Consider the following 19,714-nt stretch of genomic DNA (forward strand, 5'->3'; position numbering starts at 1 on the left):
TTTGTTAAGATAACTCATCCTTTTTATTTCACATTCTGAAGTGGAACAATGTAATTCAGTTTGCTGAAATATTTCTTGAAAAGTAGGTAATAAATGTCACCTGTTCATTATTTAGTTGAGAAAGGAAAATCCATCAGCTAACCAGAAAAATGCAGAAATATTGTGTTTATCAACAGTAGGTTTATAAAGTTCCAACTGTACTATAGTCAATAGAAAATTAATTATTTTAGTGGGTCTAGAACACCAGTATTCATGAACCATACTAGAAACCAACTGCAAAAAAGTAGTCACTCTAATAGTTTTAAAGAATTGCTAAAAAAAAATAAGTTAAAGCAAAATCCAGGTCAGTTAGGAAGCAGATAGAAAAATAACCCCAAACATTTGCAATTGCAATTACTTATTTTTATTATGATGAGTATCATCTAGTCACTTAGATGGGGCTTGAAGTATAGGCATTGAACTTGCTCTGTAGAGTAAGACAGTTCCTAAGAGCTTGGAAAGCATCATAGTAACATGCGGTTACCTGACTTGCCTGGGGAATTCAGAACATCCCGAGTTTACAGACGTGCTCACTGTCACATGTTTATCTGCAGGAGTAGAAGAGCAGCAAAGTAAGAGACAGCCCTTGACGTTCACTAAATGAATATTCCCCTGGGACCTGTATGTTTTTCAGTAGAAAAAAAGGGAGTTTGTGTTTGCTTGTGGCAGGCAAAGGTAGCAGTTTGTACAGACTCGACGGAAAGGAAGCAGCTATATATCACCCATGCACTGTATCCTGCTGCATCCTCAGAATTTCTTTTCATTTGAGGTTTGCCATACATATACTCATCAACCTCTTTAAAATAACAAGAAATCCACAATTCTGTGTGTTGCATCTTATGGAGAGCTCAATAGGAGATTGCTTTCCTTTGACTGTAAAGCTAGGAAAACAGACATAATCTCAGAAGACGCATTATTGCTCACTCTGAGCTCCAGCTGGATCAACGTTTGATTTTCCTGTTTGGCCCTGCAGCCACTCTAGGACTACCCTGGATTTGCTCCAATATAGCTTGATCCTGACTTGAGAGACAAAAATGTATTGGCACTGTTCCCGTGCCACACATAATCACATTTTATAAATATATCCCCGGGTAGCATTAAGTCACAACTCATAATATGGTCAGTTATGGTAGCTGCGTCCCACTTTTTGGAGATAATTATTATACATTTTAAAGGAAAATGAAAATGATGTATGGAACCTCAAGTCATCATCTGTGTGCAGGATGTGCAGCTAAAGGGCGGTCAGGATCCTCAGCACACGCCAGACTGTGCAAACTTGAAAGGGTTATTTAGTATAGGCTCTGCCGTGGTTCTTCCAAGTCTCTACCCAGAGATCTGAAGAGAAAGCCTCGGGATATTAGAGTCCACTGCTTATCATGTTGGAGAAAAACAACTAAAGGTGCTTGGAAATAACCCTTATATTGACATACAGCCACTGTGGGAAGGTTTCTGCTAAGCCAGCTGGCGTTCAAAGGCTCCAGCTCTTGATAGTTACAAATTGTTTTATTGATCCTCCCTTATGCATGGACTAACTGCAGCTCAAACACTGATAATTTTTCCTCTGTTTTGCACATTCACTGTTTCTTTACCAGCAAGGGATATTATTCATGCACAAAGTGCTCAGGAAGGATTTCTTGCTTACCTGAGCATAAAACACACGTGGCTTTGTTCTTATCGTAGTAAGTGAGTTGTCCTGAGCCTTGTACAGTGAATCAGAAAACTCTAAGGAATGTGTAAAAAAAAAAGAAAGTAATATTCAAGCAGATGTTCCCAAAACTAAGAAAGTTGTTGATTTTTAGTTCCAGTTACAGCTGAATGTTGAGGTTGTTCCTTATTTCAGCTGATTTGCTCTAGATCTAATTTGATCTTTTGAAGATTTCTCATGCTTCTGTGGTGTTTGCCTGACACTCAGTGACTCTGGATTACTGCAGTACTAAGACAAAAAGTACCCACAAATGTTATTTTATTTATTTGTTTGCTTGTTTCTTTGCTTAAGTAGTCCTGGGACAACACTTTAGCTTTTCAGGACATTTTTAGACAACGTAGATATTTTTTAGCCGGTAAGTTTCATAAGTCCACAAGTGCTGAGGACTGAATCGTCAGGTCTACTAAAGTTCAATGTCACAAGGTGTGAAGGATCAGGGCAAAGATCTACGCCTTCTGCCAGCTCTCCGGTAGCAGGCAGACCCACCTGCAACATGCACCTGCAATCTCTGTTGTTATTTAGGGATTCAAGCTCTTAATGCTTTTACCAATTCGCACCAAAAAAAGCGAAGGCATATGTGTGAATGTGTTTTAATTATAGTGTTTTGATGAATTATTGCATGGTACCTAGCAGACCTAACTGGATGTTATCTCAGTCCAACAAATTTTTGAAATAAAGACGTGAACCATTCTCTTTAAATAAGGACCCTGAACCTGTGCTCAGAGGTGATTTAAGCTAATTTATTGTGGTTTGAATAGCAGGACCTTGCCACTCCTATGGAGAAGAGAGGTTATAGCTGCTGAAAAGGAGTTAGTTGAATAGGGGGAGAAAGAAGGTAGCAAATGGCAGCTGAGAAATTCACTTTTTATTTGAGTACTCCAAATACACCTGAGGAGATTTTTGTGTGTTCTGTATTCACGTATAATCAGATTAAAGACTTCCTAGGAAGATAAGCTGATAATAGACATTGCCTATACTTGCCAAACAGCGAATAACACCAGTGCCACTTGAGAAGTACAGGCTGGTTTTTCTATGCATGGAGAAGAGGTGGCAATTTTATTTCATTTTTGTTAACATAAGTGGTTCCTATAAGCCTTCTGAGCTCCATGGCCAGGGTCTAATACTTAACAGCGTGCATACCATGTTACATGAACAGAGTCTGTGCAGCCAAGAGGTTATTATGTGCTCCTAAAAAAGTGTGTTGAAGTCAGGCTTTCCAGCATCAAACACTTAAAAAATGTTTTCCTGATGTATTAGGGTTTTTTTTCAGTAGTTCATGGAATGGTATAGTATATTCTAATTCTGAAGTCATTAAATGCTAAAAAGACCCAGAAGACCAAAGACATTAGAAAATAGTTCAGTTCTTACACTGGACTGAAATAGTATTGCAAAGCATAAATGGACTATAAAGACAATTTTTTTTATCCAGTTTATCCTGTGTCACCTGGAAAAAAAAGTGCAAACAGGCTTTGATTGGAAGGATATTTTTTTCTTCTGACATTGTTCAATTGTTTGATTTTGGTCTGAATTAAACTAAAATTAATTTAATGAAGAATCGGAATGTCTCCAGGCCCTAAAACTGTACTGGTGAGTGATGTTCCTCTCAGTTCAATCACTAATGAAACCCAACAATTAATTGACATTCCTGACAAAGATGCTGATTTCAATGAGCAATTACAAGAAACTCTTTTTGTGACTCTGAGTGAAAACCTCCGGGAAATTGGTCCCAGGAATGGAGTCTCTTTGCTTTCAATATTGCTAACCCTCAGGGGAGGTCCGTCTGAAATTTGGGCAGGGCTCATGCCGCGGTAGTGCCATGTCAGCAGAGCTGAGAGTTGCCTCCCTCAGCAGCCAGGACCCCCTGTGAGTTTGTAGCTGCATTTCTCTTGAATTCTGTCCAGAGAATACGACTCGGATCAGAGACATAGGCAAAAAAGAGGAGTGCCTCTCCCTCTTGGGTCTGAGCTGCAAGGGGGGTGAGGAAGAAGCTGTGTGCCTGGTTGGACTAAGAAGCTTCTGAAAATGGGAGTCCTTCAGAAACTCCTGGTCCTTCAGAAACTTAGAGGTGCAAATCAGTGCCACTTGGACAGTTCTTAGATTACAAAATTCAACTCAGGTCTTGGTCACCAAAATAAGCGGTTGAAATCTTGTCCTTCCTATTGGTCCTTTTCCTATAAAAAGGTCTTCCTGTTCCATATGAGTGATTTTCAGATTGTGAAGTCTTTGGACTCTGTGATAAGACAGACCTTGTAAATATAGATGTATTGTGGTTAAATGGGATGTGGTCAAGAAAGGGAATAATTCTGCTGGGGTTCAGTGTTTTCAGAGATTGCATGTAGATCTTTTACTGAAGTTCATGTATGAAAAATTAATACAGATCTATTGTTATAAACTTTTACCTTTATTTTCTGGTATGTGCATCTGTTACTCCAACACGTTGTAAAGATTACTATACATATTCTTAGTTTTTCTCTCTTGCTACTGCTACAATTGCTTCTTTGTCCTCCCTCAGAGGTCCCTCTGCCAGAATCAATAACATCCAGATCAATGGAAGAATATTTCTGAAAACGTGAATCTTTCATCGTCATGGTCCTGACTTGCTAATGATTTCTAATCGAGTATTTAACAGGAATGAGCACAGACCTTGATATGAATTGCAAGACAGATATATAAAAAGAGGGGTTCTGAGTAGGGAAATGTGGAACGATAATGAAAGCTGACAATAATAGAAAACTGCGGACAAAGCACTGAGGGTGAGAACAAATGAACATGACTCCTATAGAACAGGGTCACGAGCCGGTGCCTGAACCGTATGATTTGTTGCCAGGAAATGGAAAGTAATAAGGTTAGTCACAGAAAAACAGAAGGGCTTATAACTTCAGGAGATTGACATGCTACAAATATTGAACAGCAGATAGATTAGAGACAAAGGCTATTTATAATGGTATTGCTTTTTTTTTTGCTTTTTTTTTCCCCCATGAGAAATAACAGCAAACAATATAGACACATGATGATGTAGGTGATAAAAGATGTAGTTTTTCCTAGCATTGTAACAGATAGTAGCAACACTACTATGATCTGTTTGGTTCACCATATTCTGTGTGTGTCATGCAACTAGATAAAGTGAAAGAGGGGACAAATATAAACGTGGAATAATACAGGGACACAAAGACTTTAGCCATTCATAAAGCCAAACAGTGTAGGAATGTAATTAAATTTATTTAACATTAGAAATGTAAGTGCAGATGTCTACACATGAACTGGTTGATTACACTGCTTTTACAGTGAATGGAGAGAAAGTCACTTAGTGGGGCACGGTTTACCTCATCACTTACTTGTCTAAAATAAGCCAGATGAATTGTGCTGTAGAGATGATGCCACTGACAGCAGAGCGAATCTATAAAACTATATCAGCTTTAGATGTCTATTTCCAAAGACAGGTGAGATGACTCCAGTACTACTCTGTTTTTTTGGGGGAAAAAATGAGCTTGAGGAGGGAAGCTAGGAATAAATTGGTGAGTTATTATTGTAAATCAACTGAAAGTTTCCTACCAAATGAAAGAAGTGGTGGCAGGAAAAAAAGTAGGTGCAAAAGCCATATGATAACACTATTTTGCAGAGAGATGTTAATTTAATTACCAGTAACAATAACCATAAATTATTTAATAATAAAATTAGACTACTATTTTGTGTCTCCTTTAAAAGCAGTGAAAGGAGAAGTAATCCCTATGGAGTTCTCCCTCTTATACAGAGAGATTGTATAGACTAATTAAGACACATCCAAATGATAAAATCTCCTTACAGATAAAAATATTAACATTGAAAAAGATAGTTAAGATGTATCTTGTCAAACAGGTTTTTAAAAACACCAATATGAAAGCACCTTTAAAAATGGCAGTGGGGCAGGGAGGGGGAAGCCATGGATTGTAAAGCTGACAATGAGAAAGGAAAGGGGGAGGAAACACCAATAAGGAAGAAGCTCAGGAAAAATAAAAATAAAATTGGTCTCAAAGAGCCTACTGAAACCAGTAGGAAAAAATTGGTGGATAGAAACATGTAAATGCAGAATATAACATATTGTATATCTGTCCAACAGTTAGACAAATAATTCTGACAGTAAGTGACAGGGGTTGACAGGGCTGGGGAGCTGAACATTAAACAAAAAAAGAATGTGCATGGGAGCAAGCAACAGTACTAACAAGGTTGGTTGTTATTTGGAACTCAAGTAAACTGGAGAAGTTACCTAGGAAAAAGAATTAGATGTTGTGGAAGGGTATTCTATTTAATTCTGGAGACTTTGGGGAGCCCAATGAGATAATGGTATTTTTCAGTTGTCATTTGTCAGCACTCTGCTAAGATAGGGAGGAATTTTGTCAATCGTGGCTATAGAAATGAGATGAGGAAAAGACTTACATAGTTCATTGTTCTGTAGCATTCACCTAATCCATCATTATGGCATCTGTCCATCCAGTGCAAAATGACCAAGCATTTCCATGAAAAAATGCAGTGTATTCTAAGAAATGTGTGAAAAATCATTTAATATGTGAGTAAAAAATAAATAAGAATGAAAACATAGACTGAGATTTAGAAGAACTAAACCTAAAGCTAGATTTAGAAGAGATGAATTTCAAAGTTTACTAACAGGTTGTCTTTCATGACTTCATATGATGGCCTGTTTAGAGATCTGAGAAGATCTATATCAAATCCTTGCAAGATTTACTGCTCTGAGATTATAATAAGAAAGGTCTACAAAATAAGATTGGGTAAAAGTTTGGATAATATAGAGAATCCTAGTGTAATTATATTAGAGATCAAAATATGAAATAAAAATGATTGTACAACATTATGAAGGTAGATAATACATCCTTAATGTGCCTAAAGAAAGAGCCTGAAGAGAAAGACAGGAATCTAGTGTGAGATTTATCTGAACTGTTACACCCTTTCTCTTCTCTTGTACCTGGAAACACATGTATTCTGTACATGTTCCTGTACAGCAAAGTTCCTGTTATTAGCCTGTAAATGCATCAGTATACACATATCATATTTTTTATTCCCTCAGTCCCTAAGATTACCCAGATTCTGCCATGTGATGTTTGCTCTCATTCCATATGACTGATGCATCCCATCATCACCCTATTGACACATTTCATTAGCATATTCTATCCCCCCAAAGGGTATTTTTTGCTATTTGGGGACAGACTCCCTGGTAAAAACACTAAAAATTTCCAAAATAGATTGTGAAAAACTGCACAGGGAACCCACCAATACCCAGACACTTTCAGCACAACCTGTTTGATCTCCTTTTTGATCAGTTTCTTATCCACTTAACAGTCCAGCTTCTGTTCCCCATCTTCTCAATTTTAATCAGCCATTTCCCATGGAATAAAATTATAAAATCTGGAGAGATTATATCTGTCATGCTTTCCTTGTGAAGTGAATAACTTATCTGTCAAAGACAGACACCAGGATCATTGGCGTGATCTGTTTCTGAAAAATTTATGTAACTTTTATTCTCATTTGCATTTCTGTTTGTATCATCTACAGAGATTTCTATATGGGTAGAATAACTATTGATTGTGAAAATGCAGCATGAAACACTACATCAATAAAGTATAAAAAGAGGAATTAAGAATCTGTTTGAAGAAATAAGAGATTTACTTGTACATAAGTGATTCTAGCTTTTGTATGTCCAGAGTTGCCCCTTGAGAATATCACAGAATTGTGTTGGGAATCCAGTCAAACAATATGTCAGGAAACCTGACCTCAGCAGATTTTTTTTCAGAGGACAGAAGGCAGTAAACAAGGTTTTCTGAAGCACTAATTTCAGAGCTGACTCTGCCTGTTGGCAAACGGGATTTAACTAGTGATATCTGGAGACATGTTAATGAATTGCAGATTAAGACAAGTGCTAAAATAATGCCGTAATTAAGAAAGGCCTGCCAATCACTGCCTCTTTTGCACTGGCACAATTTATTCTGTAGATTTCTGTTGCAGCATTATCATCTAGTGAGGACTGCAATTAATTGCTAAATGGATCCTAAAAGAGCAGTTCACAGGAATGAGAAAAACGACTGTAACAGAAGAGTTTTACAGCCCATTCCATTGTGTATATCCTAAGGTTATACCATTTTGTATGCAATTTTCTGCATTGACCTATCCACTGTCATTCCTGGAAGCAGGTCTTCTAAAAAGTAGCATTTTAAAAAAAATTGTCTATTTTTAATTAAATTAGTCATATTAATTTCTGGGAATGTTCTGTCCGTTATCAAGAATTATCTATAACAGACAAGATCTGTGGAACTGTAACAAAGATTTTCACTCTCCCCATGTGATATGCATTTTTTTTTTTTTTTATTATTTCATTGGATCCGTTATATTTGTTGTATTGTCTGCTTCTTTTTTTGTTGCTTCAGCCAAAATTGCAAGCAACATTGTAAACTTCATTTGGCTGTAGTAATATCTACCTTTCGTAAGCTTTAAAAATTAGAAGAAAATTACCAATTAGTTCCTAATTATAATCTAAAGCTACATTTTTACACAGAGATGAAAAGATTTGTTTCTATGTACACATATCTTCAGCTATTTAGTTTAGTATTCTGTCTTACTTCTAAAGAGAAAGCATTTGCATGCCAGAATAAGCATAAGAATCATACATATCATACTAGTGCCTTAACTACAGGTATAATTTCTTAAATGCCTGAGCCTTTGTTAGCTCCTCCAACACAAAGCTGTTGAGGGCTGCACTCCTGAAGCCTTTCCACTGGGCTGACAAAAATTAATAATGTGGACGTTTCATGGGTCATCTTCCTTTCTCATTCAGGATTGTGTAGGCTGTATTCCATAGATTCATACAGACAATACATGCATAGAATTATAATATCCCTTTGAATTTAGAGATGAGGCTCATGAAACATATTAGGTTGATTTTTCAGATAGTCCTCATTTGGTGTTTAACAGTGGGAAATGAGGCAGCAACAATGACGCTCTCTGGCTGTTTTACACCTGTCCTGGCTTGGTGGTGCAGCCAAATGGCTGCAAATATTCATGTCATTTTCATTGATCATTTGCAACTTTCTGAAAATCTGCGATCAGTAGACCTTCAGAAACAGAGTTACTGCTCACAAAATCACAGAACGGTTGAGGCTGGCCCTCTGAAGATGTCTAGCCCAACCCCCTCTGCTCAGAGTAGACTAAGCTACAGCAGCAGGTTGCTCAGATCTGCATCCAGTTGAGTGTTGAATATCTCCAGGGATGGAGAATCCACAACCTCTCAGGGCAACCTATTCCACTGTTTGGCTGCTTGCACACTAAAAAAGTTTTTTCTTATGTTTAAACAGAATTTTCTGTGGGTTGATATGTGCCCATTACCCTCTTATGCTGTCACTGGACATGCCCGAGAAGAGTCTGGGTCCATCTTCTTTACCCCCCCATAAGATATTTTACACATTCATAAGATCACCCTCTCAAGCCTTCCCTTCTCCAAGCTGAAAAGTCCCAGCTCTCTCAGCTTCTTCTTGTATTACAGATGCTCCAAGCCCTTAATCATCTTTGTGGCCCTTTGTTGGACTCACTCCAGTATGTCCATGTCTCTCTTTTAGCGGGGAGCCCAGAACTGGAAACAGTGCTCCAGCTGTGGTCTCACCAGTGCTCAGAAGAGGGGAAGGATCATTTCCTCAGCCTCCTGCTCGGATTCAGCTACCAGCACACTGAGCTTGTTCTATAGTTGCTGATCACAGAAGGAGTTTTTCTCTTCTGCCATTGTTAAGTCAAGTCTCAGGCTTCAACATCCTGGGAGCCTCCATTTCTGAATCCAGACTGAAGCACAGACTCTTCCTTCCCCTCCTTCGATACAGCTCCTCTACTTGGGGATGTGCATGCTCACCAGCACACACCTCCTGTGGGCAGGAAGCCCATCATCCCCCATCCCCAGCCTCACTAAGAGGCCTGCAGAGATGTCTCCTCCCTTGGGAGCTTGATCTGAGCCTCTGACGTGCTGGGGTAGTTGCTCACGTGTGTACTGAGGACAGACTGTAACACACCACCACCACTGCTGAGCACATGAACGCTTCCTTCAGCAGCATAGTTTCTAGCTGGCTTTTGTGCACCTTCTGCAGAAAACACTTCTCTAGAACCTGTACTCTGGGCTAGCCTTATATGCACCCTCCCAGCACCTGCTGAACGGGTGCTTGACTCTCCCTGCTCAGAGTCAACTCAAAGCTCAAAGCACCCTTTGATCAGGATCAGCCTTGTTAGAAGCTGCTGGAAGCCACAGCCCCCCACAGCTGCCTTTCTCAGCACAGCAGGCACCCTGTGGTTCCTCTTGGAGTTCCCAGGAGTCCCTGGCCATCCCAGAAGAAGTTCACAGAAGATCTACAAGGAGAACCCAAAAAACACTGAGCAAGCTGCTGTGTCTGCTGCCTGCCTCTGTTAGCTCTGTTCTGCCCTGACATTCCTGTTCCTTTGACTTTTTTTTTACTCTTAGAATAGATGAAAGAAAAGAAAAAAATCTACATTCCTATTTGTGTCTGGTTTAAGGTTTTTCTGTGTTGCAGGAATATTTATTAGAGTTTTGCATGCATATGAAGATGATCTGGTAATTATTACCTCAAGAAATTGCAGGACATTTTTAAATGAACTTTTATTTACATGGAACCAAAATAGCTCATTCTTCTTCATGATCAGTAGTACCTTTATTGACAAGGCTAGAGGTCTTATTCTACAGGAACAATCAGGTAGTATATACAAACATATTCAGACCTTTACCTGTGATATGTTCTTGATGAAATGTTGAGACACAGCGATGCCAGTATACGGTATTATTGTTGTGCAGTCCTTGAGTGTTCCAATGTCATCATGATGATTTATTTCACCTGGTAAATCTTTTAGTGGTCTTGAAGAAAAATGAATTTCAAGCTTTTTTTATGGAATATCAAATAATATTAAGTCAGATTTAAAAATCAGGGTTACAACCTTTCATTTAGGCAAGCACTTAAAAATCTCCTTAAGGCATAAAATTGCAGCTAACTTGCTGAATTTAGTGACACAGTCCAGGTAAAGTTATGCATGTGCCTAACTGCTTTGTTAGCAATCACCTTAATGGAATTGCAAGTAGTACTCAGCTGACAGAAATGTAATAAATATGCATTTTAAGCGTAATAATAACTACTCTTGCAAACAAATAGAAATAATTTTGACAATATGAGAAGCTTCCTGGAAGTAATCATCTGAATATCTTTTCTTTAAGTAACAAAAGATGTATGTATAAACAATAGAGATGAGATATAAGTGCTAGAGATCATTATACAGTTTCAGTTGACAAACACATAAAGTGACCTTTTTTTTTTTTTTAAAGTTGCTATCTGTTCCATATTTACAACTGTAGGACTTTATTCAGAGTTAAAGATATGCCCTTTTATTAACTTGTTTGAAGAAATGAGGTTCTGAAATGACAGGTGCTGCTCGTTAAACAGAATTGTACTCATTTGCTGGTAAGGACAATGAGGTTTCCATAGTCAGAACCATTGAAAGGATGGGACATGAGTAGAGACCCCAGTGAAAGAGGGGAGGAGAATAACGGCAGCTGTAAATCACTGCTGCTGCTTTGAGCAGCCTACTTTATGGCTCCTTACCAACTGCAAACCCGGCACTAGCAGTGCAGTGAAGATGTGACAGTTTCAGAAGTTCTTGGACATTTTGTCAGTCACCATTATCTGCAGGCTTGAAGAGTTCGTCTTCTGAAAGAGAATGACATAGGCTCTGTTGTTGGAAGGGAGAACATCAAACTGGTATCTTCTCCGTTATGCTCAATATTTGCTGTGGTTATATAAATACTTAATAACAATGTTAATGGAAAAGTCACTCAAAACCCATTAAAAAAAGAAAGATGAGGGGGAAAAAAAAAGGGTCATAACTTAATTCAAAATTCCTATTGCTCTCAGATGTATGCTTTTTAGCCTTAAGTTCTAATGCAAAACTAAATCACTACTTGTGCAGACTTACATATTTCCCCAGGGCTCACCTCAGACATAGAGGTGTTGGAGTTAGCACTGTGGTTATGACTGATATCTGATTCAGAATCACTTTTAAAACTTGTCAGACAGGTTTCTGCAGGTTGTGATGTGACAAGTGGAACATTTGTTTTTCCATTCCAGATACATAATATTGTGAATCTCTGAATATTTAAAACTGGAAAAAAAAGAGTTTGGTTTGTTGGTGCTGAGTTTGGGTTTTTTTGTTTGTTTTGTTGGTTCATTTTGTTGGTTGGTTTGGGGTTTTGTTTTTGTTTGTGGTTTTCTTTTGTTTGTTTGACTGTTTTTAATGGAATCGGTATTACAGTACATTAAGTTGTAATGTGTGAATGTAAGTCTAAGGAATAAAGACATTTTTAACTGCCCATCAGTTTTATTCTTTAGTAGAAACCTGTTATATGTGGTTTTAGTTTCACATTGTTACTCCTCACATCTATATTTAAAATTCAGGCACTTATTTAATGATTTTCATAGCTTCAGCCCTTCAGTAAATGCTCTGGTCAAGTTTCACCAAAAGTCAAGCATACGTTTTAGGTTTGCAGAAAGTTCTTAAAAATATGTTACTATATATTGTACACTGTCACTTAGTCCATAAGCTTCTACTTGTGTAGCGACACATAATTAGCAATCAGTGTAGCATCATAAAAATAGTATAAAATAAATTTGGAAGTGATTTTGAAGAGTTATGGGTTCTATCCTACTGCCGAAGTAAAGATTAACTGCACTGTTGTCACTGCTGACAGATGCTTGTCCAGTCTGTTCTTGAAAAAAATCTCCTAGAGAGATTTCACAGCCCTTGCAGGCAATCCATTGCTTCACTGCCTTCTGCGAGAGAGTTTTTCCTTAGGTTTGACTTAAGTCCTCATTCCTGCAAATGAAAGTTGTCATTCCATGTCTTGGAATAATTATCTCAAATTTTCAGCTTATTTTAAATTCATATCCACAGTGGACAAGAATAAGAACTTTTTGCTTTCTTATTATTTCTACCTTTTTACATTTTTCATATTTTCATATCGTCCCTCACTCTTTTCTTCTCTGGACTGAACAGACCTGGTTCCTTTAACCACTTACTGCAGGTTTAGTTTTCTTAATCTCTCCTCTGAAACTTCTCTTGCTGTTCCATACCCTTCCTAAAATGCTGTTCTCAAAATTGGATATGATATTCCAGCTAAAGCCTTGCTGGTGTTGAATGAGATGGAAGACTGTTTTACAATAATCTCTTTATACAACTCAAAACACCATTTTTGCATAAAATATTGTCATGTTCAGCTTGTGACAGTTAGAGCCACTGGTACTAATTGGATACTATTGCGCTCTACCAGTTATTCCCATTTTGCAATGATGTGGTTAATTTTTCTACCATGAAATGCAGATCTTGCCCTTATTTGTACTGAATTTTCTTCAGACTTCCTCAATTTGTCAAAATCATTTTGATCCAATGTATTAGCGGCTCTCTCAGCATGGTGCCATCTTCCAGATGTGATAACCATACTTTTGATTTCTCTATCATCTAAACCGTTAAAGAAAATAATGAATACACTGAAAGCCCTATGGAACAATACTGCAAACTCTTGTCCAGCCTGACAGTGAACTGTTAATAATGACACTTGGTAGTAATTCCATCCAGGCAGTGTTTCCCTAGTTTGCTTATCAAAATGACATGTGAAAGAGCATCAGAAGGCTTTCTAAAGTGAAGGTAGATGACAATATGATTGCTTTTCCTCTATCCAAAAGGCCTATTATGCTATCATGGGCGGGGGGGGAAATTAGGTTATTTTGACATGACTTGTTCTTGATGAATCCACTGTCACTGTTACTCATCTTTGTATCTTTCTTAACTTGTAAATGTTCAGACAGTGTTTGATTATTTGTTCCACCACTTTTTAGGAACTGAAATTGAGCTAATTGGCATTGAACTTTGTGACTTTTCCCTCCTTCTCCTACTTTAAGACAAGAACCATGTTTATCTAATTCTACTTTCTTTGAATTTTGTCTTCCCTCAGTCTTTATTAAGAACATTGTCTCTTAATAAGGAAAAGTTTCATTCATTAAAATTTTTTAAGATCATTAAAATCTGTGAGAGCAGACATTGTTTAAAATACATGAATACAGTAAAACTCCCTTTTTATTTGTAATTCGCTGAATTCTGGCTTTTAGAAATATGGATAAATCTTGGAGGTATGAACTAATGCATTATTCTATCATCTAGCACATTACTATATATGATAAATTATTTGGAAAATCTTGGAATTGTTTTGGAACAATGTAATCTTTAGGAGAAGTTTAAGAATCACAGAAGATGCAGTAAGAGGGCCAAACCAGAAATGCTCAAAACTTACAATATTAAGAGTGACATTTAGGGTGTGGTTTTTAAAAAGGAGAAACCACTGCTGTTCTCATAAAGCTGACATCAAATTGCTATTTGTTGCCAACAGTTTTAAAAAGGTTCTGTGAAGAAAACTTTTGTTCTCAGGTCTTTCCAGAAAATTTCAGTGCTGATTTGCTTTTCATCTTCACTACAGAGAACTTCCAGAGTATTCATATTTAGAGCTGATAAGTGGATTACACAGAACAATCACCGGCCCAGTAATAACCAGCTGGTCCCTATGGACTCTTTTTTTTTTTTTTTTCTTTTTATGGCATCTAACGAAAAAGTGAATATTTCTTGAATAAACTCTAGTATTTTATGGAGGAAGTGGTCTCAAATTTAATCTCTTGATAGTATTAAGAGAACAAACTGAAAATACTAAATGTATTCATCAGTAATTGAAACAGAAAAAAAGGCAAGGTTGATAACAGTCTTTTTGAAAGTACAGTGAGTTAGCAAATGGGTGAAATGATCGACATCTTTCCAGAGCTGTCTTACTATGTCTCTACAGTGTCAGCTCTCTTCAAGTAACTCTTAAAACCATGCTCACTACAATCTTTCAATTGGAAGTTAGTAGAAATGCAAAATAGAATTTCAACCACCATTTGCTTTCCTTGCTGTGGAATGTAACTCCTTTTCAAATGTGATGTTTAATGACATAATGCTAAATGATGTTATGAATGCATTCCATTACAATGCTGTCTAGTTTATAAACCCTAAACTCTATATAAATAACATCTATTTATTCTAAATCTCATTTTATTCTAAATGTCCTTGCTCTTCACTATTTTAAGTCTTATGTTGGTAACTTCTCATACTTTTTGTGTTTCAGTGGTTGGAAAAGGAAAATTAAATGGGGGGGGGGAAAAAAAGAGTATTATATTCACTGTTATAATCAGTTGGTGAGATTAAAATCATTAAACCCCATACCCTTGTCAGAACCACTTTACATTGCATATTCAGAACTCTTCTGTCATGGGAATTTTAATACAGAAGACCAAACTCTAAATGTGCATGTATGTGTGTGAGAAAGAGGAGAGTGCGTGTGAGGGGGAAGTGAAATGACATTAATCCATCATTTTAGCAAAATTCCTGATAACTGAAGAGAGATAAATGATTCTGTTCATAGTGGCATTTTTATCTATCTAGATTGTGTTTGACTAGCATTTCCTGTAACCATATAACATCTGAGCTTTTGGGGAGTTTGCAATGCGAATTATTATGACTGAGTTCTTTGTGAAACCGTCCATGTGAAATGTTTGCTAAGCTGCCACCCTGATATTACTGATGCACTAGCAACTACAATTCAGCACCGTTGCAATTTGCAATAGTTTGTCTTTAAATACTCTGTATTTCTGTATCTCATTTTCATTGGGGCAGTTTTCTCTACAAGTTATAAACCCTCTATCTCTGCAAAGGGAGGATTAAAAAGAAACCAAAAAGAAAATGAAACCTGGTTTAATTGCGGGGCTGAAAATTGCTTCAGATAGTTTTTGGAGCAGCAAATTATTCTTAGGTGGACGTTTTAAGAGAGTTTGCTTGTATATTTTCAGACTTTTTGGCAGAACTTATTAAAATAAAGTAACATATTGGATTTCTGTAGGAAGCACTTTAGAACAGGTACACTTTTACTGTTGGGCTGCTATCAGCATTAATAATTTTTTTAACTGCCTTTTTTATGCTGTGCATTTTCAAAGGATTTACTGCATTTGTACTCCTAAAAATGCTAGTTTGCTGAAAATATACATGGATGAGATTTTTAAGGCTTCTGTCTCAAGTAAAAATTAAAATGCAAGTTTTTGCATATACCTTTACTCATTACCAAAATCACAGATGTGAGATATAGGCTTGCTGGATTCTTGCATGTGTTACAGTAATAAACCCAAATCCTTCACTGTTAATGGTTTAAATTTTATTTTATTCCTTTCTACATACCACATATGAAAGTGGTCTGAAAAAAAAATGGTTTTGGGGAGATTAGGAACATTTGGTCAGTATGTATGCCAGGGCTTAATCTCCCTAAAGGTTTAAAGAACAGCGATAAAAACCAAATTCACTTTCTGCTAAAGCTAACAAATAAACACGAGTGAACACATCCATACTTTCAAGAGGAAATATAACCCTATTTTCCCAATAACAAATGGCTTTGCATACTAATATGGAGACTACTGCCAGCCTGCTGGAGGTGACGTGGGATTAGCATCAATATGTGTTTGAGCATTGCTGAGACTTCAGTGCAGGAGGTTCCTAGTTCTAATGCACCCTTGCCAGCCATGGACTGAAGATTTTTTCCTAACTGATTCATACTAAATGGCAGGCTCTTGTAAATATAAGCATAGAAAAAGAGCGCCCTCAACATTGAGTAAGCATCAGACCTCTTTTTAAAAGACAATACACCAATAAATGTTCTTCCATTTCTATGAAAACTACTTCTCAATAAATTTTCTGGTCTGCCTTATGCTTCTTCACCAAAACAATATTGTCTCTTGTTTGTTTCTTTTTGGCTAGTCAAACAAGTCTGTCTTTTGAATGGTTTAAGAGCTATCTGATTCAGCTGAACCTTTTGAGAGGAAAAGAAATATATTCATAAACCCTAATACACTAATTATGCACCACATAAATAGGGCTGTATTGAGACCACAACAGTTCTGCTGATCTCTCTTCTTTAGCTCCTGGGTAGTGTTTTATTTGAAGAATAAGCAACCTAAAAACTTCCAGTCTATGCCAGCTTTACTATTATCCTGAGAATAATGAGATGTGGTGGGTTTATAGAAACCAAAGTTGTTAGGGTATTAAGCTATCATTGTAGCTTACATCTTTTAAAAATAAGTCATTAATTAGATGTGACTGGTTCAATACAGAGTCTCAAAAAGACAGATATGAATAAGAACCCTAAGGCTCCTGTCTTATAACAGGGTTTTTCTTCCTTTTTAGACCTTTCAGTTTTTAGGGATGCAATAGCAGCCCTTGCCTAACCTTACTATGAAAATATAAGTTCCATTTCCCCAGGATTTTTTGGGGTAGTTATGGTTCTCAAATGGGATGTGTAAGGGAGTTTGAGAGAACATTGACAAAACCATTTTCAAGTTCAAAAAGCTAATTTCTGGAAACATATACTCTTGCAGAAATGCAGCTGTTTTGATCATCACTTTCATCACTTGATGCACTCACCAAGCATGTGCAAGACAACCAGGGGATCAGGCCCAGCCGGCATGGGTTCATGAAAGGCAGGTCCTGCCTGACCAACCTGATCTCCTTCTATGACCTGGTGACCCACCTAGTGGATGAAGGAAAAGCTGTGGATGTTATCTACCTGGACTACCTTAAAGATTCTATGATTCTATGATCATCAAACCTTCATGTGAACACTTCCCAGGGAATGGAGATGGGTAGAAATAAGGAAGTGGGGTGGGGAAAAAACATGATGAACAGATAAACAGTAACTCTTTGACTGTAATGGATGAGACCTTGGTTCAGGGAAAGGACTTGAACTGGTGATGTATTGTGGTCCCCTAACGTTTAGGCTGTCTGTCTTGCTTTTTCTAAAAAATCCACAACTTCTTAAAATTGTTTCCATTTTGTGATTAATATAATGCTGGAATCTAAAATACTTTCAAAAAATTTCTCTTGTTTTGGCCAGACCTATTGTCAGAGACGTTAATCCTCAATGCTATAGTAAAGACTATGTTCAGGTCAGTGCAGCATCAGAACAACCTTAATTTAATTAGCCATCTACACAGTATTTGATAGAAGAATGTACTCTCTAACAACCCTTTTTACTCCTGAAAGTACTGTGGCACTGCATTAATGTTATATTAGAAAGCCTGGTATGATTTTGAAGGTGATTAAATCTCTACGTGTGCTGTTTGAACAGTGCTAACGGTCACATTGGTGTGGTAGATCTTCCCCTCGCACACCCCACCCCATCTAAGTTAGTAAATGCAGAATGCAGTTGTTTACTTTCTGAGTCTTACAGAAAGTCAGGTTCAAATGAAATATTAATTACTAAAGATGTGCTACACTTAATTGTGTTTGGGGAACAGAAACAATAATGTAGTTCTTCTTGGATAAAAAATTTGAAGGAAAGCAGAAAATATATTTTGTGATGGGGAGCTGACACTGAGTTCATGCGAAGCCCCTGGTACAGTTTTCTGGCCTGCTGTATCTTGTTGAGATGCCTCTTATAATTTGTGTCACCCTGCAAAAAAGAATGACAATGATATAAATATAAAATGGGTAACATCATTGTCTTCAATTCAGAAATTCAACATGACAGGAAATGTGTAAAATAATCTTGGCATGGGGGGGAATCCATTATTTTGCCCCTACTTAGAAAGCAGCCTCCCTGCTTTTGTATGAGGTATGTGGATTGCCCAAGCACTCCATTAACATTTGAACGCTTATGTGTGACTGATGTTATGCTATCATAATTCTGTACTTCTCATAACATATTTATAGTTTCTTCTGTTAGATCCAAATTCTCATCCATTCACATAGGGTTGTGCATTTGTGCACTATTTGCATACTAGAAATCTCCATTTGTGCAATGATATTGGTACTTGGAAGCAAAACGTTGCTTCTCAGGCTGCAACTGGTATTTGTAGATCAAACAGAAATCCATCTTTGGTAGTAATTTATAAAATTATTTCTTGTGTTGTGTTTTGGGCTTGATTTTCATGGGGTGTCTCTTCACTATGTTTCTCTCAAACTGCCTGTTTTCACTGAGAAGTGCGTATCTGCTTTTTGCATTTGAAGAATTCACACTTGAGAATTGACGTGTGTTGCTTACGGGGAACGACACACACGCAAATTCGCAGGTGCTTGTAAACACTTTATGTTTGCGTATGTGCATCCCACAAGATCTGTGTTCTTGAACAAAGAGGCTGTTTTTTGAGAAATCTTTGGTTTTAGAGGCATTTAGCAACACATGAGTAACTGCACTTCCAAAGTGGGAAATCAAGAGATTTTTCCCCATAATCGTCGTGGATTATGAGGATTACTAGATTCAGTAGTGAAGAAATGAAGATTTTATTATTCATTTAACTGATCCTTTTCCAAACTAAATATGTTCATTTCACACAAGTTTTGCCCTGGGGCTGAAAACCATATAACTGGCCTAATTCCGATCACATGAGTCTAAACTTGAAGCGATATTATTCAAGTCAGGAGTGGGATCTAGATCTTCAGGATGCCACATGTATTACATCTGACCATTTGTCTTCAAGAGACATTAAATGCAGTGCATTTATTCTCCTTCTTGTTTGAGGAATCCCTTGGGCAGAAAATGTGTGTTGTCATGGCACAGAGCTAATTAATGTCATTAATTCACCACACAGAAAGTAAAAGCCCAGTGTCACAGATAGGAAAGGGGATGTCACCAGAGTAATTACTGAGTATTTTAAAAACCAAACTGAAAGCTGTAATAGCCATTGATTGCATAGATATCAGAAGCAATGAAGAAAGGGATATTATGATAAACTGATGTGAAGGATGTCAGCGAAGATAGTTTTATGAATGATTCACCATCTGGGACCGAGGTTTAAATCCTCCAAATTAGAAATCCCTGAAGAAAAC

The 19,714-nt window shown here is 37.3% G+C and overlaps 1 protein-coding gene across 4 annotated transcripts in view; it reads left to right on the forward strand.

Annotated features, from left to right (window-relative positions):
* GRM8 (glutamate metabotropic receptor 8) overlaps window positions 1-19,714 on the forward strand; it is a 360,424-nt gene that overhangs the window by 234,202 nt on the left and 106,508 nt on the right. The window contains exon 8 of one of the 4 annotated variants that reach the window (XM_054826924.1): window positions 17,266-17,335. The exons of the other annotated variants lie outside the window; for them this stretch is intronic. Coding sequence (XP_054682899.1) covers window positions 17,266-17,282 — 17 coding nt within the window. The 3' untranslated portion in view covers window positions 17,283-17,335. Of the gene's footprint in view, window positions 1-17,265; window positions 17,336-19,714 lie in introns of those variants that run through there. 4 annotated transcript variants of the gene reach the window in all.

This window comes from Grus americana, chromosome 1 (genome assembly GCF_028858705.1).
Source record: "Grus americana isolate bGruAme1 chromosome 1, bGruAme1.mat, whole genome shotgun sequence".
NCBI classification, from domain to species: Eukaryota; Metazoa; Chordata; class Aves; order Gruiformes; family Gruidae; genus Grus; species Grus americana.